Source organism: Phoxinus phoxinus (assembly GCF_949152265.1).
Source record: "Phoxinus phoxinus genome assembly, chromosome: 18".
NCBI lineage: Eukaryota > Metazoa > Chordata > Actinopteri > Cypriniformes > Leuciscidae > Phoxinus > Phoxinus phoxinus.
In genome coordinates this window covers 21,685,587-21,711,244 of record NC_136893.1, presented here as the reverse complement: position 1 = coordinate 21,711,244, position 25,658 = coordinate 21,685,587, and the positions used below count along the sequence as shown (strand labels likewise).

Here is a 25,658-nt window from a genome sequence, read left to right as displayed (position 1 = left end):
GTATATAAAAACATTTATTATTATTATAGTATAAAAATATGTAAAATGCCATGCACAAATGTCCATGAACTAATTGTTCATCTTATGAATGGTTCGAAATAAATTTTATAGCTATTAAATTTGAGATTTTTTTTACTGTCATGGTAAATGATAATTGCTAAATAAATGGCATGTTAAAATCATCACAAAATTCACAATGCTGGGTAATTTGATATAGCCAAAAATACACTGTCGTCAGGCCCTAACTAATAGTAGACTGCTGTATTTTTGCCACAGCTGGATAAAAGTGATTTCTGGACAAATAATATGAGAGATTTAACAGTATATTGTAGAGGATGTGTGAATGGTAACAATACATAACCAGAGAAAACAATAGCGGTATAACTGATTCACAACAGGCTGCAATTTTACCTTATTTTTTTAGCTTTCACGTTTAAATCTAGTTATAAATATAATCACAGCAAATAAATAATAAATGTGTTTCCTTCCTTTTTTGTATATACAGTATGCTTGTCTTTCCTCCATCTCATGTTTATGGATCAGATTCTTTGTCGGCTCGGTGTTAAATTATGCATGCGTGCTTTACAGCGCACACTCCCTTATCGGTTATATTGAGGCTGACGACGACGACTCCCCTCTTTCCTTTCAGGACAGCGACCTCTTGACCTTTAACATCTCGGCGCACCACTCCTGGTGGAGCGAGCACGGGCCGGGATGTGTCCGACGAGAGATCCCCTCCAGCGGAGAGCGCGGTGTGGATACACAGTCCTATATATCCATCATGGGCTGCCTGCTGGAGTACCAGTACATCGAAGTCCTCCACTGCGGCTTCCAGATCCTCACCTCCGTGAGTCGCCACACACACACACACACACACACACACACTCCAAAAACCCTGTTTTTACTACGGTTTATGGTCTCCACACACTATTTTTACACTGACTAACTGTATATGTCGTGCTTTTATATAGCATAACCGAAAGGGTTTTCATAATACAAGTTTTTCCAGACACACTTCCATCCTAATGGTGCTTTTTCATGACTGTATGCGTCTCTCTACACTCAACCAGTCCTTAAAAACCACACCAGCCCTAAATCCAGCACACATGTGTGAACGCCCCTGCCTGGGTCCTGAAGTCTGCTGTTGTGCTGAAGTGGCCCTCTCGAGTCGAGGTCTGGCACGGCTCCAGGTTTAGTTGGGCAAACTCAGAGGATTATAATCAGCAGGCAGCAAAACAGAAGGACTGTGAGCGCATTTTCTTAAAGGGATCTGTTTTGTTGACTTAAAGTCCCCCTGTGGTGAAAATCCAGCTTTTAATGTTGTTTATATGTCTATGTGGTGTTTTTAATACGCTTTGAGACTAACCATGTGCAAATTCACACATAGTATTTTCTCCTTAAAACTGCAGTGAAACAAAGACAGTCTCAAAAACGCAGTTTGAAAACGCTTAACCAATCAGGTCAACAAGTGGATCTCTGAGCTGGTGTGAGTGAGTGGAGGCGGGGCTAATTTGCATATTCATCGATCCGCGTATAATAAATGAGGAAAGGGTGTCGAGTTACATTACAGCTTTTAAGGCATGAATACTTTTTTTTTCAAAGAAAAAACGTTTACATATTTAATTTTGGTGATCAAAGAGGAGTTTTAAGGGATACAATTATTTACTAAACGGGGACTTTAAATGTGCTGTGCACAGTTGCCTACAAATATATATGGATACTTAAGCCACACGATGTCATTGCATTAGATACAAAAAAGCTAAATATTAAAGTGACAAGTGACTCTAAACCCAACAAGTCTGTTAAGCTGCTTAATATAATATAATATCATATAATATCATATAATATAATATCATATAATATAATATCATATAATATAATATCATATAATATAATATCATATAATATAATGTATGGTCAGTATAATTTTCAAAAATATATATTTTTTAATTGATCAATAAGGAGAGTAAATACATTTATAATGTTAAAAAAGATTTCCATTTCACATTTTTTTGCTCTTTTGATGAATTCTTTCCAAAAAAAATCAGTTTCCACAAAAATAGTAAGTTTCAACATTGATAATAATCAGAAATGTTTCTTGAGCATCAAATCAGCATGTTAGTATGATTTCTGTGACACTGAAGACTGGAGTAATGAAGCTGAAAATTCAGATTTGATCAAATTAAAATTCTAAATATATTCAAATATAAAATGGTTATTTTAAATTGGAATATATTTTTATAATGATATATATATATATATTTTTTTTTTTTTTCTGTGTGCGCTTTTACTTACATAATCTTTGCCTCACATATCACATAAAACATATCACACACAAGCTGTATCTGTTCGTTCTTGTTGTACATTCTTGTGTTTGTCAGAGGACTAAGTAATATCTGTGGAAATAAAGCCTGCATGTTTGGTGGTCTGAAGGGTTAGGAGTGCCGGAAGCTTCTAGAAAGTGATGATTATCCCCTCATGCTCCAACAATGAACTGCTAACTTCATGATGAGAGCTGAACAAAGTGGCCTTCAGGAAGTGGGAGTTGCACACACACACACACACACACACACACACACACACACACACACACACACACACACACACACACACACACACACACACACACACACACACGGGTAAAGTTCACACAGGCTTCTTTAGTGGGAGTGCAGAGATTAGTTCGAAAAATAGTTTTATCTCCGTTGGCCAAAGTACACAGCTTGTGGTTCCGTTAAAATTGGGAAATTAAGTAAGAAAACGCTCAGAAGAATGGGAAAATGGATAAAGGGCCAAGTGAATCTCGCACAGAAGTCAAATCACACCACAAAATCATTGGACCATTGTCAATGCAAACAAAAAAGATTTCACCCACCCGGCAAGACATGTTTGTGGTGGCGGGAAAGATTGGGAGAGAAACATTTGTCCCATGTGTGTGAAATTTTGTTGCTTGGGATTGTGAGAGCGAACGATAGAGCAAGCGAGACAGAGTTGAGTCAGATACTTCATAAACGTTTCTGTGTGTGTGTGTGACTTCAGAACTGGGTCACTATCAGAAACACTTATAGTGAATAGTCATGTTCTTAAAGGAACACTCCACTTCTTTTGGAAATAAAATAGGCTCATTTTCCAACTCCTCTAGAGTTAAACAGTTTTACCGTAGGAATGAGAGTATAGTTCCTAGTCATATTGGCCTAGAGTACACGATCTTGGTCTTAGTACACGATGTAATTACAGAAGAGTCAAGTTTTAAATAGGAAAAATATCGAAACTCTTTGGTCATTTTTTTGAGAGAGATGCTAACGGTCTAATGAGATTCAATGATCTATGCTAAGCTATGCTAAAAGTGCTACCGCCAGACCCGGAGATCGGCTGAATGGATTCAAAAACGGTAAAACTGTTTAACTCTAGGGGAGTTGGAAAATCCCCAGGGCTCCCTTGTAAAATATATTTGAATATCTCAATGGGAAATCACCTGGTAAAATAAAGGATAAATAAAAAATAAAAAAATGAACCTATTTCCAAAAAAAGTGGAGTGTTCCTTTAAGCTTCTGAGAATCTGCAGTCACAAGAGGACCGTCAGAGAGTATCGTGTAGGACACACACACCAGAGATGACAGGTGAACGACTGCGAGAGTCATTAGCTCAGCTTCATGTACATCCCTCCCAGCGTCTGTTTTGCCATTGCTGTGACCCATGAGAGAGGAGCCGGTGGAAACCTCAGACGCCCCCTGCTGTTCTTCTGTTTTCCAGCCCGCAGTGACAGTTGTAGCACTACAACTCCACATAAAGCAGCTCCTGTAACCTTTCATTTGACCTCTTGAGGTTGACAACCAACATATTTTGATCTCCTTTTACCGGCCTTTAAAAGAAAACTGTACCGCTGTAATAGTATGTGTCTCAGATTTCACTCGTACTTCTTCCATTTTATCAGCATAAGTGGGTGGATGAGTTCATTCCTCCATCTTTGTACCTCACTATTTTCTCATGTGACATCTCTTTCCCTCTCATATCTCCGTTGCTTCTCTCTTCAGTAAAACACTGAAGTCAAGATAAGGCAGCTGCTTCAGACGGAGAGGAATATCTTGTCAGGATGGTATGGGAATTCATCACTTTCTTTCCCATCATGCTCTCCGCCCCAGGGAGAGACGATAGACAGCCGTGGAACATTTTACCCGAAATTTAGATGTTCAAGTCCACACTGAAAATCTACGAAACATCCAAAAGCAAAAAAATCCACCCTTTTTTTTTTTTTAGATACAATGCATTAAGGCCCTGATATAATAAATATGAAAAAAAAATCCCAAATTCAGCTTGTTTTGCGCCCATCTAGACTGTTGCTGAGTGCGTGTCTGAGAACATGATTAAGAAAAATTTCACTTCAAAGTGTCTCGCTCCCTGCGGTGCTTTAATCACTTTCCGTGTACACACAAACGCATAAGTGGATTTTGGATTTGACGTGGCCGGCTGCAAACTTCTGCGAGCCGTTTGTTTGGCATGGCAGGTGGAGTATTCCTGCCAGATCTGTTGGGTGTGAAGCGCCGTAGGAGCGTGTGTGTGTGCGAGAGCACTTTCCTGAAGTGATGTCGAGAGTGCTCTGACTCTGATGAGATATGGCTGTGAAATCTGCCTCCAGGCGTCAGAACTGCTATATGTATATCTATAGATGTGTGTGCATACAGTATATGGAGAGGCGCACACACACACACTCATTCAGCTGGACTCATTTCTGACGCAGCAGGGTGACACGGCCGCACATTATTAACCTGTCAAACATCATGTTGTGTGTCAAAGGCAGCATTAGGATTTGTGACGTGTGTCCTTCTTTCAGGGCTGTGTATTCACAGGGCTCTGGGTCTGTATTATTGCAGTCTCTTTCATTCTCTCTCGCTCTCTCAGCTGCAGCCAGCGAAGTCTAAGGCAGAAAACAGTATGAGTGCTGATAATAAATGGAAATGTAGTTTTAGGACTAATGCTCCAGCTGGTGGAGAGAGGACGGCTTTCTTTACTCAACTCTTGGTATCCTTCAGCATACTTTTACTTCTTTGAAGCATGACAAAAGATTATTAAAACAATTATTTGAAATGTACTTTAAAGTAAAACTTTTAATTTGACATTATTACGAAGTGAACTTTTTAAAAGTGCGTTAAGCAACGGTTGTGAAAGTGAAGAGTATTTTAGTTGCCTTTTTTTTCAATAATATTATCAGCAAGTACAGTTTTTTTAATTTTTTGAAGTACAAGTGCACATTCAATTGAATTATGCACACTTTTTCACATATCTTTGTATCTTTACAACACTTAATATTCGGCAATATCATGACAGTGTGACAGTAAAAACCATTCTCCATAAGGAAATAGACTTTTAATGATAACTTATAAACCTTTAAAGACAGATCTACTGAGTTATGATGTTGTTAGCCTGGTATTTACTTCTGTTGAAGCCGTCAGCCCACGTTATTTCACTCTAAAAAATGCTGGGTTGTTTTAACCCAAATTTGGGTTAAATATGGACAATCCCAAACATTGGGTTAAACATCTTATTTAAAAATGTAACTCTACAGTTGGGTTTGTCAATATTTGGTTGAAACAACCCTGCATTATTTACTGTTTCAGCTTATTTGTAAAATAATTGTGTTTAACAGTGGAATTCCTGGTGAAAAACTATATTACCCATGATGCTGTGCGGGAAAATGACACCAATCAGAGAGTCGGGAAAAGCTTTAGCTCCGCCCACTCCCATGAAGCACTGCGAATGACGTAATTGAGTCGATCTCCCATACCCCCTCAAAATACTGAAATGTTTGTAGCCTACACACATTGCTTCAACCTAATTTTGGGTCAAATATGGACGAACCCAGCCGGCCGGGTTACATTGTTAAATGACATTTTTAAATCAAAATTTGGTTTTGTCCATATTTGACCCAAAATTGGGTTGAAACAACCCAGCATTTTTTAGAGTTCTATATTCGTATATTTTGATCTCAATTCTATGTGTATATTTTGCAATAAGCTTAAAATATATCAACACTTGTAAATGAGTAGTTTTACATTTCTCATCATTTTCAATTCTATTGGTATTGTCAATGCTTCATGGGATTGTAGTTCTTTCACAGTCTTGTTTCTTTGTCTTTTTGTATGACTTTTAAAAACTGTTTTGCTTCAAATGAAAGTTTGTAATGTGATTCACCTCATAGCTGATCGGCTTGGTTTATGGCTTATAACTAAAATTCCTATGGGGGGAAAAAACGAAGGAAAGAAATACTGTAGGTGTGTGTTACCAGAGCTCAGATCAGACAGAAACGCTACATAACGGTCGAGATCATGACAGAACCAGGTCGTGCGCATAGAAGCGGCGTTTGATCTGTCAATCATCAGCTCTCTTTCTCTGGGTCTTTCTGCATCACGCAATTAGTTATGAAGTTATAAATGATTCCCATCCATTGCTAAATTCTGGGAGATTCATAACTAGCAACTTCTTGTTAATTAGAGATGATAATCAGTTTCGGAATTAAAATGTATGTCGATATCCTATGAAAGAATTCAAGGTGATATAACCATCCTGTATTCTTTTTCTTGAAAAATATCTATAATTATTTCTTAAAAACATTTCTATATAAAAATACTACTAAAGCAGTTTTGTGTAAACGCAATAAAAACGCTGAACGCATTTTAAATTTTGCCATCATTTTAAAGAGATGACTTTGCTTTTCTGATTCTGGCTGAATTCCCAAGCTTAAAAATAAAACCACATATATTGATTTAATTTTCCTTTTTTATATTGCATTTTTAATGAGTTTTAAGCTCAAGGCAAATTCCTCAATGATTGCAAAAACCCTTTTGAGTTAATTCTATTCATATTAAAGGCATTATGAAGACTAGACTGAGAGATTGGACGTTGAATTAGCTGGCATGAGAAACAGCCTGAGGGAGTTGAAGGCCACTGACCCAGAATCCTCCTCTCTACACCAACAATTGCCCTTTGACCTGAATGATCAGTTCACGAAACGCAGGACTTAATATGGCCGAGAGAAAACAGGTTAAATCTGCAGCACTGTCAGCAGAGACCGTGAGAATCAGGAAGGTGATTGTACGGAAAGAGTGAAGCAGAGGGTCCTGGCTTTAAGACTGTGACTTTAAAATAGCTAATGGTTTTTAATGACCATAATTAACAAGATATGGAGTCGTGCGCTAGATCTGGGCTTCAGAGCGGTCCAGTCTCATGTGGAGAGCCGCTCTTTCTGTCTTCTCCACTCTTCGCCTGAGATTCCCCCGGGCAAGAATTAGCTTTGAATTGATTGAATTTGGGTTTCATTCGTCTAATGGTCTCAGAGTAAGTTCTTCAACGTAATATTTAATATTTATATCTGGATAATAAATAGCCTGTTCTTCGGTTAGCACTGTTCTTGTATGGTACTGATCATGTACAATCAGCCATTATTATCACAAAATATATATATTTTTTAAATAAGATGATCATCAGGACCCTGACACAATGCAATAAAAATATATTTATAAAAATACAAATACTTTACTGTTTAAAAGTTTTTTTGGTCAGATTTTAGTCTCGGGTCCAATTCTTGCTTTAAACTATAGCACGACTTGGATTAGTGGAAAGGATTAATGGATGTAGAATATGGTCGTACAGAATAATGCATTAATATGTGCATTATAAGTACTAATAAACAGCCAATAACCTAGTAATATGCATGGCATGCTAATAAGAAACTAGTTAATAGTGAGAATTGGACCCTAAACTAAAGTGATACCGATTTTTTTTTTTTGAAAGAAATTGATGATTTTATTCAGCAACGATGCATTAAATTGATCAACAGTGATAGTAAAGACATTTATAATGTCAAAAGACATTTATGAATATCAAAGAATCCTGGAAAAAATGTAGTCAGTTTCCACAAAAATATGAAGCAGGCAGCACAACTGTTTTCAACACTGATGATAATAATAAATGTTTCTTGAGCATCAAATCATCATTATATTACTGATTTCTGAAGGATCATGTGACTCTGAAGACTGGAGTCATGATGCTGAAATTCAGCTTTGATCACTGGAATAAATAAAAAAAACCCAGTTATTTTTAAGTGTAAAAATATTTCACAATATTACAGTTTTTCCTGTATTATTAATCAATTAAATGCAGCCTTGGTGACCAGAAGAGACTTTTTTCAAAAACAGTAAAAATTATAACATACATTTTTAACAGTACATCTATGTAAACATCATGATGACAAACATGCAGCTTTAGGCCTATTGAGGTCAACATTGAATGGCTTAAAACTGCCTCCACACTAGGATCAACTCAATGGACCCAAGGTCAACACCACACGCTGAGACCGCTGCAGTTGGCGGACTGGTTGTGGACATTTCCTCTGATGCAATTGGTATTTTGCCACTCCTTCAGTGTAATCGAGGCTGATTGGAGGTCTGAACCACTTTGCCCCGCAGAGAGAGAGAGAGAGAGAGAGAGAGCGAGAGAGAGCCTCACTGTCATCAGCCTCTCATGGGCTTCATAGACTCTCATTTAGGCATTTAAGTTTTTGTCATACGTTTCTCTCACTCTCTCATTCATTTGCAGACACACAGCATTCTTTTCTTTTTTTATCTTCATATGTACGTGTTACTCCTGGCCGTCTGCCCAATGACGGATTAATTGCTTTGGAATAGTGCCACTCTTTGGGAGTTGAGTTTACCCTGTGTGTGTTTTCATGCAGAGCGGTGCCATCTGCCTCTGTGGCAGTGCCATAGCCATCAATAACACACACACACACACACACACACACACACACCAGTCCCCGGTTCACTTGGCACAGGACTCTCTCTAATGTCTCTTTGAGTAATGTATTATCGGCCATGTGTTCCTCATAATGAATGGTTTATAAGATGTGACTGCCATTCCTGCTGAACACACTTATGCTTAGGGATTTCAATAAACCCCTTACACTATAGCATTAAACTTTGCTATGCTGCTATTCCCGCAGCATTTATACTATGGAAATGAATGATAATCCTCCAAATCATTTACATTTGACACATAAGGAACATCACAAGTAATTTGAGGAGAGGTGTCATTTCTTTTCATGTTGGACAATATAAACCTGTGGAAACATGATCTCTTTATAGGGTTTAGCTCTTTTGACTTATTTTATTATTCGACCAATAACGTCATGGAGGTTACGTTGGTACAGGCAAACAAAGAAAATGTACAAATGTAGTTATAGAATAAAGATATACTGACATCAGGTGATTTCCCACTGTGTGTCGTCTCTCTGTGGATGCACACTGACGTGTTCGTGTTTGTCTCCTCAGTTGCTGGGTTTCATCTACGCCTGCTACGTCATCAGTGTCATCACAGAGGAGGAGGACAGCTGTGAGTATCTTTACTGTGTGTGTGTGTGTGTGTGTGTGTGTGTGTGTGTGTGTGTGTGTGTGTGTGTGTGTGTGTGTGTGTGTGTGTGTGTTTGTGTGCGTGTGTGTGTGTGTGCTCTTGTTTATGTGATTTATGAGGACACATTTCTATAATGACGTGTTACAACTTAAACGTGGTTTATGAGGACATTTCATGAGTCCTCAAAACTCAAGTAGCTTTAAAACATAAAAAACGATGTTTTATTAAAAATGTAAAAATGCAGAATGTTTCCTGTGATGGGTAGGTTTAGGGTGTGTGTGTGTGTGTGTGTGTGTGTGCAAAACATTCTTGGAAGATGTCACTACAGAAGATAGCCAATCAGATTACAGTTCGCCAGATCAAGAAAGTGTTTTCCAGTGCCGACTGTTAGCAGTGATTCCCAATGTTTTGGAATTCCGTTCATGGATTGACTACAAGGTCCATAGGAATGCACTTCACTTCATTTCATAAAAAAAAAAAAAAGTTTGCAGTGCATAAACAGTGAATATTTGCTCTTGGCAGACCAGGCTAAGTGGGAGAGGACCAGAGTGAAGCCCATGGGATGAGATAAGCCACAGTTCTGTTTGTACGGGCTAAACACCAGCCTTCCTCTGATTATTAGCGTTTTCCCCTGTTCCAGAAAAGTAGGAGTTACCGTTATTTCGATTTCCATGACTAAACATTCCCCGTGGGGCCGTACCTCGCTGACCGGAGGGACTCGACTGCACTGAAATAATCCACTTTTATCCGCTACAGTCACTTCCTGTTTGCCTTTGTTTTCCGATGGCCTTTGAGCGTCATCACTCAACAGGAGATGGCCAGTCTTCTATAGTGTGCTCGGGTCAAATTTACCACCAGTAAAGTGATTATACGTGCACAGAGGAACGTTTTATTGCTTCGAGGTTTATACATAGCCCAGGGGATTTAAAGACCACATGAAATCCAAATGGCCGTTTGCTGGCTTTTATGCCTGTTAGTTTGTAGGCCATCTGTATGTTAGTGCACCGCTTAAAGTTTGCAAAATAAACTTTTAGTACATGTGAGGGTATAACAATTCCAGACCAAAGAAATATAAAAGCACAGTCTTGGTCACTGTTTTATCACAAGGTCTCGCTGGAAGAAACGAGTGTGATATCTCAATGGGATCTTCCTGGTTAAAGAAAGGATAAATAAACAAGTAATAGAGGTGAGTTGAGGTTGATTGGGACACTTTTTGCCATTGAGACGACTGTGTCCCATTCAACTTGACTTCACTCCTATAAATAGTTTTTCAGGCTGCAGGAGAACAAGCTGTCGCTTCACAAGTGTCTTGAAAGTGTCTTCATAGCTTTCATCCGTGGAACAAGCTGTCAAGTGGGGGTTTGCAGGTCTGTGACTGAGATTTTCTGAGTATTGAAAATATATGTATATACATTTCACTGGAAAAATGTCAGGAGAGAAAACGTATTAAACCATTTCGATTTTTAGTGTGCGTCCCAGTTATGTTGGTGTTGGAAGTACAAGTGTGTGTGTGTGTCTATCTTGTATTTTCTATCACGCAAAGCTGTGTGTGGTTCATTTACACGCTCATTTGAAGTGGAGGATTTAATTTCTCCACAGCACTTCCTCGCCTCTGAAGTTTCCCTCTTTCTGTTACTCTCGTTTTCCGTTTCTCTCTCTCTCTCTCTCTCTCTCTCTCTCTCTCTCTCTCTCTCTCTCTCTCTCTCTCTCTCTCTCTCTGAGTGCGTGTTGGGAGTGAGGAGGGTGCGTGTGTGAGAGCGTGGTTCTATCGTACGCTGTTCTTTATATTTTTTGTGTGTTTTTTCTTTTCTATTTCTTGATATTTATAATTTATTGTTTGTAAAGATTAATTTAGGGTTCTAGTAAGTAGGCCTAGCGTGCCGTGCTTTGCACGGTTCACCTGGCGTTAGGTATGGCGTCCACAGGTGGAAGGACGCCATTATCCCTCCGCCATGGTTTCAGGTGCGTGCCAGAAGCGAGTGCTACAGTGGAGGATTTTTTGATAGCAGTTGGTGAGCAGTTAGGCTATGAAAATATCGTCTCGGCTTCGAGAATGAATAAAGCCGTAGTTGTTTTTTTAAAAACAGAAGCATTGATCAACAAGGTTATTGAGAACGGTTTGTGGGTGAAAGAAATGTTCGTTAGTACCACTCCGCTGTTTGCTCCGGCTACGAAAGTGATCATTTCAAACGTCCCTCCGTTCATTGAGAATGAGGTCATTGTCAGAGAACTCGCAAGATTCGGAAAAGTGGTGAGCGAGGTTAAAACGGTTCCCTTAGGATGCAAAAATCCTGCGCTTAAACATGTCATGTCTTTTAGGAGACACGTGTTCGTTTTTTTGAATTCTCCGGATAAATTACTGGACGTATCGTTTAGAGTGAAAGATGGCGATAGTTCGTATCTGATATTTGCAAGTACGGAGAGTTTGCGATGTTTTGAATGTGGAGAGTTCGGACATAAGAGACTCTCGTGCCCTCAAAAGAAAACTTCGGCAGAAGCAAAGATTAGTGGTGAGACGGATGTATCAACGGTGCGCAAAGATGTGGAGTTAAAACAGAAAGCAGGAGGGGAAACGTCAGGTTTGGACGAAGCTCCGGTGGCTGAGACGAGTAAGGACACTGGAATGGAGGTGAGTGAGAGCGTTGTGAGTAACTTAAACCATGTTGATAATGAAAAGCCGAGTTGTAGCAATGTAAATGGTACTGCAACCGTTGTAGAAGAGCATCTTGTAGTTGATGATGATCATGGCCTACGCGTCAGTGGTGTGCACTGTGAAAGCATCGGGGATGATGATGATGATGCTTCTGATATCATGACGCAGAGTCAGGATGACGAGAGCTTGTCGGATTTGTCAGATCTCTATAAAGCTAAAGATGATTTGTATTCTGTAGAACAGATAAATTCTTTTTTGGACGAGACTAAAGGGAGAAGGGTAGATATAGGAGATTTTTTCCCTGATAAGGAAAAGTTCGTCGCGTCTGTAGTGTGGGTGCGTAAAACGTACAACCATACTGTGTTATCACAACAGAAACGGTACAGACTTAAGAAGTATGTAACGATGATAAGACAGGATAAAAGGAATGAGGAGGAAAGAAGGTCTCGAGGAAAAGCTAAATGAACACTATGGCTTGTATATATCTGTGTGTTTTTTCCCTTTTCCTCTGCTGTTCTCTCTACCCTTTCTATCTGATGGAGTCTCTTAAAATAGGTTCTCTGAATGTGAATGGTCTGAGAGATAAGAAAAAGCAGGCTTTAGTTTCAGAGTATTTTAATATTAAGAATATTGCAGTAGGTTTTCTTCAAGAAACCCATAGTAATATAAGTAATGAGTCTGAATGGGGATTGTGGTGGAAGGGAGAATATGTTTTAAGTCATGGCTGTAACGTTAGCGCAGGAGTTGCGATCATGTTTAATCCTACTTTAAAAGCAAACATTCTTTCTTCATATGACATAGAACCTGGAAGATTGCTTTTAGTTAGAGCTGAAATAAATAATTTCCATTTTCTTTTTGTTAATATGTATGCCCCTAATGATGGAACAGAAAGAGTTCTTTTATTTGAGAAATTGGGTCGTGTTTTAAAAGCTCTTAATTCAGGAGATATAATTATAATGGCAGGAGACTGGAATTGCACTTTGAATTTCAATATAGATAGAAATGCTGAAGAACCTCACCATAAATCAGCACTTGTTTTATCTGATGTGGTTAAAAGTCTAAATCTGGAAGATATTTGGAGGATAAAAAATCCATTGCTTAAACAATACACTTGGCTAAAAGTTACAGATGGTAGAGTTCATGCTGCCAGACTGGATAGATTTTATATTACAAGTGATTCAAGAAACAGAGTGGGTAATGTTAATATAATTCCAAATATCATTTCAGATCACAAAATGATAACAATGGATTTTGTTCTTTTAAATGAAAGTAAAAGAAGTCTGTATTGGTATTTTAATAATAAGCTGTTGCAAGACAATGTTTTTTGTGCACATTTTAAGTTGTTTTGGGAAACATGGCAAATGCAAAAAGGAAATTATGATGATATTAAACAATGGTGGGACATTGGAAAAGTGCAAATTAGAGTTTTCTGTCAGCAATATTCTTCATATTCAAAAATGACATTAAAGACCAGGATACAAGACTTGGAAAATGAGATCTCTGATATTGAAGAGAAAATGGTGGCAAGGAGTGGACTGCTTTTGGAGACTGCTCTTTCAGAGAAAAAGCTTCAGTTGAATTCCTTATTGAATGATAGAGTGAAAGCTGCCCTTGTCAGGGCACGTTTTATCCAAACTAAAGACATTGATGGACCCACAAAATTCTTTTTCAATTTAGAACGAAAGACTAATCAAAGAAATGTGATGGTGGGTTTAAAAAATGATGAAGGTGTTGTTACCTATGACTCTTATCAAATGAGAAAAATTGCTGTTGATTTTTACACTGACTTATACACAGCCACTGTCACAGATCCTGAATGTAAAGAAGAATTATTTTCATGTCTTAAGAAGTTGATGCCTGAGCAGCAGGAAGTTATTGATTTACCAATTACTTTTCAAGAAGTGACAAAAGCTGTAAAAGATCTTGCATCAGAGAAGGCTCCTGGTCTAGATGGTCTTCCATCTGAATTTTATAAATGTTTCTGGCATGTGATTGGAAAGGATTATTTTGAAATGCTTTTAAATTCAATACAGACTGGGTCTTTACCTAAGAGTTGTAATAGAGCAGTGTTGTCATTGTTACCGAAGAAAGGTGATTTGTACTCTTTGAAGAATTGGCGACCTGTTGCATTAATGTGTATGGATTATAAGATTTTTTCAAAATGTATTGCCAGTAGACTAAATAATTATATGAGTGTATTAATCATGAAAGAACAATCATATTGTGTAATGGGGCGATGTATTAGAGACAATTTATTTTTAATAAGAGATATAATAGATTATGCAATGTATAATGATAATGATTTAGGGTTGATATCTCTTGATCAAGAAAAAGCGTTCGATAGAGTGGACCACACTTATTTGTTTGATCTACTGAAGGCTTTTGGTTTTGGTGATGGTTTTATTTCATGGGTTAATTTATTGTACAATGAAGCTGAATGTATGGTCAAAATAGCTGGCGGTTTAAGTGTTCCTATTAAAGTACAAAGGGGAATAAGGCAAGGATGTCCTCTTTCAGGACAACTGTATAGCCTTGCAATTGAACCCCTATTGTGCAAATTAAGAGAGCAGTTGACTGGGTTGCATGTTGAGGGGCCAAGCTTTTCAAATGATGTGAAATTATCCGCCTATGCCGATGATGTAACCGTAATAATTAGGAACAATAATGATATTAAAGTAGTTTTAGAAAACCTTAAATGTTATGGAAGAGCATCATCAGCGAAAGTAAATTGGACGAAAAGTGAGGCATTATGGTGTGGCTCAGAGAGGGCAAATGTCCCACAGCTGCCTAATAATGTAAAATGGAAAAGAGATGGATTCAAGTTTTTAGGAGTGTTTTTAGGTTCTGAGATGTATAAGGGGAAAAACTGGGAAGGACTACTGGAAAAAGTATGTCTCCGGTTATCTAAATGGAAATGGCTAATTCCTCAGCTGTCCTATAGGGGAAGGGTCTTAATAGTCAATAATCTTGTTGCTTCCTCGTTGTGGCATAAAATGGCTGTATTGGACCCCCCTGTAGCTCTCATTAAGGACATTCAGAGATGCCTTGTTGACTTCTTTTGGACAGGTCAGCATTGGTTGAAACCTGCTGTACTTTACCTGCCTCTTCATGAAGGAGGGCAAGGTCTCGTTGACATAGCATGTAGGATTGCTGCTTTTAGGCTACAAGCTGCCCAGAGACTTTTGTATGGGAAAGATGTCAGTTGGGCTGATGTGGCTTGTGGTCTCTTGAGGAGAGGAGGACGACTGGGACTAGACCGCCAATTGTTTTTAATGAATTTGAAGGATGTGGCACTAGTTGAATTAGCTCCTTTTTATAAGACTGTTCTAAAATCCTGGAATGTCTTAAGAATTGTTCGAGAACAGGGAATTGTAAGTGGATCATGGATTAAAGAGGAACCTCTTCTTTACAATCCTGCAATACCTGTGAAAATCCTGAACTCTCATTCACTGCAGGCTGCTATGGTGAAAGCCCAGTTCATAAAAGTCTCTCATCTTTGGAGTAAGACTGATTGGTTGTCTTCACGGGACATTGCAGCAAAGCTTGGCATTAAATCACTCCGTATAGCAGAAAAAATAAAGACTGAATTTTTATCTGTAATTCCATCAACGTTTACAGAGTTGTTGAAGGAGGAGGAAAAACAACAGCAATGTATTAATAAGATGGTTGAATTTCCAAATCTAGGAGTAAGGGCAGCTGTGGAGACATGGCCGGAGGATGAAGGAAAGTTATTAATTTTTAAAACTCCAGAACTTAATTTGTTCTGTGACACTGGAAAGCGAGCACTGTATCATACTTGTGTAAAAGTGATGCATTTTGAATCATTAAAATCTGTTTCAGACTCTAAATGGCAAGAAGTAGAGGGATTTGATATATCCCCTAAAGGTAGCTGGAGGACGTTATACAAACGTCCTATTGATAAGAGAACTGGGGACCTCCAATGGCGGATAATACATGGAGTGATAACTACCAATAGACATAGGGCACATATTGATCCTACAGTAAAGGATGAGTGCCCTTTTTGTTTTGAGTCTGAAGATGTGCATCACTTATTCTTGCATTGTGAAAGATTAAAGCCAATGTTTTTATTGTTGGAAGAATGGAGTAAAAATTTGAATCATGAATTTACGTTAAAAGGTTTTATTTATGGGCCTAAGTATAAGTATCAAAATAGAAAAAGAGATGTGTTAATTAATTTTTTATATGGTCAAGCAAAGTTAGCTGTGTGGCTAACAAGAAAAGTGAAGTTGAACGGGGGTGTTTCCACTGATGTTAATATGACTTTAAGAGGTCTAATATCTGCCCGGCTTACTGTTGAATTTACATATTATAAAATGGTTGAAGATCTTGATACTTTCAATCTTACTTGGGCTCTGAATGATGTTCTATGTAATTCAAAAGAAGGTATTTTACAAATTAATGTATGAGGGTTTTTCTGTGTATGTAATGTTTTTTTTGTTTGCTTGTTTTGTTTTTGTTTTGTTGTTGTTTTTTAATGTATTTTACATGTGTACCCATGTGTTTTGTATATTAATATATTTTAATTAGCCTAAGTGGCAAGAAAATGTTAAATTAAAGAAAGACTAAAAGTCAAAAAAAAAAGTCTCTCTCTCTCTCTCTCTCTCTCTCTCTCTCTCTCTCTCTCTCTCTCTCTCTCTCTCTCTCTCTCTCTCTCTCTCTCTCTCTCTCTCTCTCTCTCTCTCTCTCTCTCTCTCTCTCTCTCTCTCTCTCTCTCTCTCTCTCTCTCTCTCTCTCTCTCTCCCTCCCTCCCTACAGGTGATTTGAATAATAATGTGTCAGGCTTCATTTTTATCATTGATTATTCTTCTACCTTGTTCGCCCTTCCTTCTCATCTCTCTCGCTCTTTTTCTTACCGTTTTAAATGACTTGCGTCAATAATTAGTGTGTAGTCTCAGTCCCGCTGTTATCGTGGGCTCATTAAAAGCGGCAGCCGTCACTTGTGTGAATCTAATCTAATAAGAGCGGACAGGTCGTCCCAGCACAGCTACGGGGACGCGTGGGCTCCTGGGTGCTGATCTAAGCCCGGATTCTCGATGAGACCTGCCTTTACCAAAAGAAAACGCAATCCTGGCTTGACATCAGAGCGGGAACGGGAGAGAGACGGAGAGAGTGTGTGGCACCTCGAGTGTCTGGTTGGTTATCAGCGCTCAGCAGATTCCTACGCAGACTCAAAAAAGAGCTGCTTTTTATGAAAGTGGGTCAGAATAGTGTAGTGCTGAACGCTTCCCCAATGTAAAGATGTTACACTATCCAGAGAGAGAGAGAGAGAGAGAGACGGGTGAAAGCAGGACACAGAGCAGAGAGACAGGCAGGCACACACACACACACACACACACACACACACACACACACGGGACAGGCATTTGTAGTGGTGTCCAAAACTATTGTGGACGTTATCGAGTGCACTCATTCAATCCCATAATGCAGCGCAATAACATTTAATTTTTAACTATTAAAGGGGTGGTATATGCTCTTTGCACAAGATGTAAAATATGTCTTTGATGTCCCCAGAGTGTGTGTGTGAAGTTTTAGCTCAAAATACCCCACAGCCCACAGATATTTTTATACAGCATGTTAAAATTGTCACTTTTTGAGGGTGAGCACCGGTTTGTGTGCCTGTCCCTTTAAATGCAAATGAGCGGCTGCTCCCGGCACAGGGGGCGGAGCTTCAAGAGCTTGTGTCCTTTTACCTCACACACACACACACACACACACACACACACTGAAAATTTCAAAAACTTTTAGTCTTTTATGTTCAAAGTCAGAAAGATGGAGAGACTCAAGAAGAAGTGACAACATGTAGACAACATTTCTGAATGGTTAGTTGGTGAATTTATGTAGCTTATGTGTAGTTATCTTCATTGATTAGCATAAATCGCATCTCTGGGGGCGGGGTTTATTTACATTTTAGGGTTGGTGATGCCACTAACCCGGGAGGAATGTCGTGTAGTCTCTACCAGCCGTTTGTTGTAGTCCTTAAAAAGCAATTTCTTAAAAAGCAAATATCTCCCTTTCCTTTGAACTTTGAGCGTTGTAACTTTGCAGATGTTGTTTATTCTCAAACAGCAGCATTACACACTAACTAAAGTTAGAAAAGTGAAATCATATTCAACCACCCCTTTAATATTTCACCCTCAACCCCTGAAAGTGGTGTGTACGGCATGCGGAGGAGTAGTGGTTGTTTGCTCTGGAAGTGTGTGTGTTTCGAGTGAAGTCGTCTGTTAGCTTCTGCCTTCCCAGCATTCCTCACACAGCAGCGCAGCTCGTGGTCTCTGGAGCTCGAGCGCTAATGACACATTATGAGCGCAAAGCCTGTCGTTTGTGATAAACAAACCGGCCCTGCTGTATGTTCAGTGTGTGTGTAAACATGAAGCTGAAATTGCTCCTGAGATTGCCTTCTGTCGCGGTTTTATGGATCGACTGAAAGGAGTCACTGCTGAAACACGCTCACTTGTGGACATATTCACCTATGAAGTGTGGACATCTAAATAAGTGTTTACATCTAAATAAAGCCATTACCTTCATTATTACACGCATATCTCTTTGTATTTACAAGAACACCCATTTTTGTTTACGAAGGAAGTAAATTAATAAACATTGTTGTGCAGTGGGTTGTGGGTAATAGATGCATATAACTCCCAGCAGAAATCATGCATCATTTACACGCGATGTTCAACCTCCTGTGCTTTGGGGCTCATTTGAATCTCGCATACTTATTTAAAATATCTGGTATTGGAATTGGGACGCACGCTTTTCTTGCTGGATATAAGTTAGAAATAAAAAAGAGTGTGTGGAGTCTGAATCACACTGGGCTGAACGAGGCCTGGCATCTGATCATGAAAATCACTCATTCAGAAACCTGCTAATCATTCGTGTGTGTGTGTTTGTGTGTGTGTGTGTGTGTGTGCGTGTGTGCGAGAGAGAGAGAGAGTAACATTGAATAGAGACTTCATATACTTCAATAGAGACTGTTCAGATACAGAAAATAAAACTGACTTCAGTCAAGCAGACGTGTGTGTGTGTGTGTGTGTGTGTGTGTGTGTGTGTGTGTGTGTGTGTGTGTGTGTGTGTGAGTGAGAGTTACAGTGTGAGCATATCAAATCTCATGAGACACTGTTAAATGTTAATGATTATGTCTGATTTGTGTTGTGTGGTGTATATTCCAGTGTTAATCACATTGATTCATATTTCTGTCATACATGGTCTGTTTATGTTTTTTTCTTTCAAGTGATTATCATTTCATTTGTTCTCTTCATGGCTCATTTTCCTGTTTAATTTCTTTCATTCTTTAATTTCATCTTTTGTTTGGTTTTCAGTTGATTTTATTGGTGGATTTGACCCATTTCCACTCTACCATGTCAATGAGAAACCATCTCATCTTCTGTTAAAGCCCGTGCATCAGTAAGTACCCGTGTGTGTGTGAGTGTGAATGAGAGTGTGAGTGAGTGTGTGTTTGTGCGTGTGTGAGTGTGCGTGTTTGTGTTTGTATGTGTGTGTGTGAGTGTTTGTATGTGTGTGTTTTTGTGTGTGCGTGTGTGTGTGTGCACACGCGTGCTTGTGCAAGCAAAATCTATCAGAACTTCCTTCAGTTTGAAAATCGTAGGCCTACTATATACTATAAATTATAAATCAAAATGTTTAATACATAGGTTAAATTTAGTTACATTTACAGACAAAATAAAAACAATATGTATTATTTTAAAAAGCAAAATGTGTGTTTGTGTGTGTGCACTCTTAAAAAAAAATCAAGGTTGCAAAAGTAGGGTGTCACAGCAATGCCAGAGGGGCAAAAAACGTTTTCTTTCCCTAAAGTACGTTCAGATCTTAAAATAACCATTATTTTCTTAGTGTGAAGATCAATAATCTGAAGAAGCTTTTTTCCAAGGGAAATATTCCATGGATGTTAAAAGGAACCATCGATGCCAATGAAGATCCTTCATGTGTGACTGTGCATCCAGTCTGCGTGAATGAAGTCAAATAGATCCTCTTACACATGTCCCTGCTTGCCCCTTATCTAAAGCATTAATTAAAGTTAGTTTTCTTTTAATTAGTGTAAGTTCTTAATTAGTCCATTCATTAAGCATTCTGATCTTGTCCAGCGAGGGATTAGTGAAGCTGTCTGAAGATAAACCCAACAGTAAAGAACTTTTATATTGGCAAATATTACATGTGGGCTATTAGTATAAGCTCTGTAAGTTTAACATGAAAAGTGGCGTGTGCTTCCAGGTTACATTTCATTTTTTAACACGAGAACTACGCCAGGACTTTTACAGTGTACGTGCTGCAAAACCAGTCAATGTCAGATGTTGTTTTAAACGCTGGCAGCCGGAAGCGGCTCGACGTTTGGCCAAATTTCCTCATCCGTTTATCATTAGTTATGTGCCAAGTAGAATAAAAAATAATAATCTGTATTACTGGTACTTCACAAGCCAGACTGCTGTAAATGGTGTGTGTCATGTTCTCATCAAGCTAGAAGTTCAGAGCAAGCCATTTTTGTGGTTTAGTTTCAAAGATGCGTTCTAATCTGGGGAAATGTTTTGCTTTGAGAGTCGTACAGTGTGTTTTCTCTTTTCTACCTGCTGGATCTGACGTGGTTTTATCTTTTGCATATGGAGAATCTGGATCAGTGGAGTGGTCCCTCTGAGACCGGGCCTGGCCTCATTTCAATAAGCCTTAAATTATGCAGGATCTGTAATGAGCGTCTGCAGAAGAAGTCTTCTCAATATGTGCACATGGAGGTGCTAAACACATTAGATTTGCCCTGGGGACACTTTTCATGACAGTTTAATCAGACTAGTTGCAAATGAGAGAGGTACTTGTCCTGTCTCTAGATACACAACCATTTCCAACCGTGTGTGTGTGTGTGTGTGTGTGTTGGGAAGTAAGTTTAAACTTCTAGTACTGTAATTAGTTTGATGGAAAGTGTATTTTGCAGATAATTGGCTGATAGTTAATATGACATACTAATATGAATAAAAACTTTCCACTCAGTGTAAAATTGTGCTAAACTTTATTACGCATTTTACAATAATGACTTAACCTTAAAATTATATTGTAATTCTTAAATTAAATCAAATAAAAACCGGCGTAAAAAATAGTTTGGGGTCAGTAACTTAAATAATTCTGAAAGAAGTCTCTAATGATCAGCATGGCAGCATTTATTTGATCAAAAGTACAGTAAAAACTGTAATATTGTGAAATATTATTACAATTTATTGTTGTTTATGTTAATATGTTTTATAATGTAATTTATTCCTGTGATCAAAGCTGAATTTTCAGCATTCTTACTCCAGTCTTCAGTGTCACATGATCCTTCAGAAATCATTCTGATATGATGATTTGATGACCAAGAAACATTTATTATTATCATCAATGTTGAAAACAGTTGCTTAATATTTTTGAGGAAGCCGTGATGCATTTTTTTCAGGATTCTTGAACGAATAAAAAGTTTAAAAAGTGCATTTATTTGAAATAGAAATCTTTTGTAACATTATAAATATTTTCACTGTCACTTTTGATCAACTTTATGCATCCTCGTAGAGTCAAATATTAATGTCTATTAATGTCTACATTCAAATTGAACCAAAACTATCCATAAAACCATAAATTACCAAAATAACCATAAAATAAAGTAAAATAATGTTACTCTCCAGTCTCCAGATAACAACCGCCAGCAACCATCGATCTGTGAAACGATATATCGGGTAACTCATGTCTGTGTGTGTGTGTGTGTTCCAGGTCTTCGTAAATGAAAGCGCGTCCTGAAGAGAAGCCGCTCCTCCTCTCTGCTCCTCGTCTTCTGCCTCTCCTCTGTTTAAAAGGACGAAACACAGTCTCTCCATCGCCTCATTTCCACACGTCTACAAGTGGCTGTAAAGCATATCTCAACAGAAAAGGTCCTGTATTCTGACCGGTGTCGTGTGTGTGTGGTCTGTGCACTCGAGTCACTGAGACGTGTGAGGAGGGCCATTGTGTGCGGTTTACCTTCACACAGGATGAGCGCAGTACAACAGGAGGACCCAAAACACAACACAGAGCCAGACATAAGCATAACGTATAAATACAGGACAGAATTAGCTTTCCTGAAAATTGTTTGATGTCATAGTGCGATGTACCATTCTCATGATTCACTTTCATTCCGTTTTAGTTTTATGCCGTGATCCCTGTATTTGGACACTCAAATCACACTAAACAGTGTATGGATGATCAAATATAGGTTATACACACTCAGTGGGGTTCTTGAACTCGATTTTAAAGAACACTTTATGCCAAAAAGGTTTTATAATACTCTTAAAAATAAAGGTTCTTTATTGGCATTGATGGTTTCTTGAAGAACCTTGAACATCCTAGAAGAACCTTTCCATTGCACGAAAGTGAGAAAAGGTTTTTTAGGAACTGTTCACTGAAAGGTTATTTGGGGGAAGAACCAAAAAAACACATTGGGTAACACATTGCAAGTAACGCGGGTTATGTAATCAGATAAATTGAAGAAAACGGTGAAATGAAAACTCTGAATATTACGCAAACGTTAAATAATACAAATGTACTTTTATGTATTTAATCTCACTTTATTAACCAATGTCTTTGCTGCTGAGCGTTGGTGATCCAATTCAATCATACTACTAATAATAAGCATTATTATTTCGGTGTGAAACGAGCAAGCCCAGCCCAGGTGAGAAAGTACTTTTTACGTAACACGTTAATTTACAGAAAAAGTAACTAAGTTTATGTAAGTAGTTACCTTTTTTCTAGGAACACTTTACTTGTAAAAGTAACTTTCCCACAACAGCTTCTGGAACCTTTATTTTTTTAAGAGTGTGTAAAGAGAAATGTCTTAAACGACTGCATAATTCTTTCATGTTTAATGTTATTTAATTTTTTTCTAGCCATTAAGTATGTTTTAGCAGTTTATAATGAGCTGTTTAATTCATAAAATTCATGAATTGAATCAAAATAATTAATAAAACTAAATTAGTTCATGAAAATGATCCCATGATGGAACCCCTGGAAGGTTCTATATATGATGCGTCTAGAACCTTCTAAGAGTGACTGAAAAATCACCACTTTTTATGTTGTATCTGTGCAATGAAATGTCCATTTTAAGTGTGACTTAAGCGTTCAAACATTTTGGGGTCACTGTACATGCCGTCAGTATTTTTAATGTTAATCATCATCATTTATTGCACAATGTGTTTATAATCTGCCTTTAGATCTAACAGAAACTAGTTTGGGCTGTACAATATACTATACAACCTCATACTATTCAAACTGAAATGTTTTTCATTATAGGACTGGCTGATATTATGAAACAGAAAGAGGTTATTTCATTTAAATGGTGCTTGTAATCAAATATCAGTTGTTTGTGAACAAATCACGTCTTTATATGAATTTGAAAACGGTTGAGTGGCTGTCAATGTCTGTCACTGTAGATGCAGAGCTACTGTAGCTTTATACTGGAAACTAAACCTCAAAGCACAACTGATTGACCTGACATGCAACGTTACGTGTGTGTGTGTGTGTGTGTGTGTGTGTGTGTGTGTGTGTTTTGAAGAGAGGGGCTGTCCATTTCTTTCTAAAGTGAGATGTGAAGGCCAAAGGTCAGTATGAACAAGCGTGTAATCCCAGATGTTTCATATCATGAGATTTGTGCACTGTATTGGCAACGTTTTGGGTTGTTGTGGGCTGATGGGCACATCCTGCTCTTAAAGGAGAAGTTCACCATTGCTCTACCTGTATGTCCTGTGGGAGAACTTTTGAAGAATGCGCACGCTGCTCTTTTATATAGAATTGATACGTTGCCCTACTGGAAGAGTGCATTTTCAGATTGCGTAAACGTTTGCGCTATGAAGTCATTGCTTTTCGCAATGAGTCGCGTGAACATTCTGCAGAATATCTGGTTTTGTGTCAAATCAAAGTTTTGTAACAACACGAGGCTGAGTAAATGATGACAGTTTTTATTTAAGGTGAACTACTCCTTTAAACATGGCAAGGGTTCAGGGGAAGTTTTTTAGCATTTGTGTTATGAGTGTATGCAACACTTCCAGCTCAATCATTTCGGCTTGCTGTAATGGTGTACACTGTACAGTGTTCTGTTAGGTCATCATATTGGCCATGGATCTGTCCTGCCCCCTAGTGTTTAATGTCCTTCTGTACACAACATCTCAACTCTAGGAACAGGACCATTTTGTACCTCTCTCTGAAAATATCCATGTACATTTGTAATTGTAGATTTTAGGATATTGAATATAAGCCAGCATTGATAGTCATATGTGTTATAATGAGAAAAGGATTGATATACATTTTTATCACACCTTTTCCCCTCGTCGTAATGGCTCCGTCTCTTTTTACAGGTGTTTTTTTAAGCCCTTTTTGTATCTCTTTCCTGTGTTTGGTCTTTTCTCCATAGTTCTCCATTGACTGCCTGTCCATCAACACGTGTTTGCTGACCACAGTGTAAATAGATGTTTGTTAATAAAAGTCTGCTTTTCATCTACTGATCACACGTCTTGTTTTTGCTGTCCTATAATCTAACGAATAGCTAGGGACTCACAGTGCCTTAAAATGAGTCCATATGAGGTGCATAGACAAAACATTCACCACACACTCCACCAAAGACAAGAGTCTAACCAAACAGCCATGCAGCGTGTCGGACAGGAGATTTCAACATACTGAAAAATAATGAATAGTAGAAAACAAATGTAATGTTCTTGTGGATGGATTATTTTGATTTGATATAGATAGATAGATGGATGGAGATATATATATATAGATAGATGGATGGATGGAGATAGATAGATAGATAGATAGATAGATAGATAGATAGATGGAAGGATGGAGATAGATAGATAGATTGTAGATTATAGATGGATGGATGTATGGAGATAGAAGATAGATAGATAGATAGATAGATAGATAGATAGATATAGATAGATAGATAGATGGATGGATGGAGATATATATATATATAGATAGATGGATGGATGGAGATAGATAGATAGATAGATAGATAGATAGATAGATAGATAGATAGATAGATAGATGGATGGATATAGATAGATAGATAGATAGATAGATAGATAGATAGATAGATAGATAGATGGAAGGATGGAGATAGATAGATTGTAGATTATAGATGGATGGATGTATGGAGATAGAAGATAGATAGATAGATAGATAGATAGATAGATGGATGGAGATATATATATATATATATAGATAGATGGATGGATGGAGATAGATAGATAGATAGATAGATAGATGGAAGGATGGAGATAGATAGATAGATAGATAGATAGATAGATAGATAGATAGATAGATAGATAGATAGATGGATGGAAGGATGGAGATAGATAGATTGTAGATTATAGATGGATGGATGTATGGAGATAGAAGATAGATAGATAGATAGATAGATAGATAGATAGATAGATAGATAGATAGATAGATAGATAGATAGATAGATGGAAGGATGGAGATAGATAGATAGATTATAGATGGATGGATGTATGGAGATAGAAGATATTGATAGATAGATAGATAGATAGATAGATAGATTGTAAATTATAGATGGATGGATGGATGG

The 25,658-nt window shown here is 38.0% G+C and overlaps 1 protein-coding gene across 2 annotated transcripts in view; it reads left to right on the top strand.

The window, feature by feature from the left end:
* nkain4 (sodium/potassium transporting ATPase interacting 4) overlaps positions 1-24,565 on the top strand; it is a 58,678-nt gene extending 34,113 nt beyond the window's left edge. Inside the window, exons 4-8 of one of the 2 annotated variants that reach the window (XR_013794819.1) lie at positions 650-847; positions 9,324-9,384; positions 19,393-19,477; positions 21,815-23,673; positions 24,483-24,565. Coding sequence is in view for 1 of the 2 variants with exons in the window: in XM_079587879.1 (XP_079444005.1) it covers positions 650-847; positions 9,324-9,384; positions 19,393-19,477; positions 21,815-21,824 (354 nt within the window). In the remaining variant the exon portion in view is untranslated. Of the gene's footprint in view, positions 1-649; positions 848-9,323; positions 9,385-19,392; positions 19,478-21,814 lie in introns of both variants that reach the window. The other variant, XM_079587879.1, reaches the window with a different exon arrangement.
* The last annotated feature ends 1,093 nt before the right edge of the window (positions 24,566-25,658 follow it).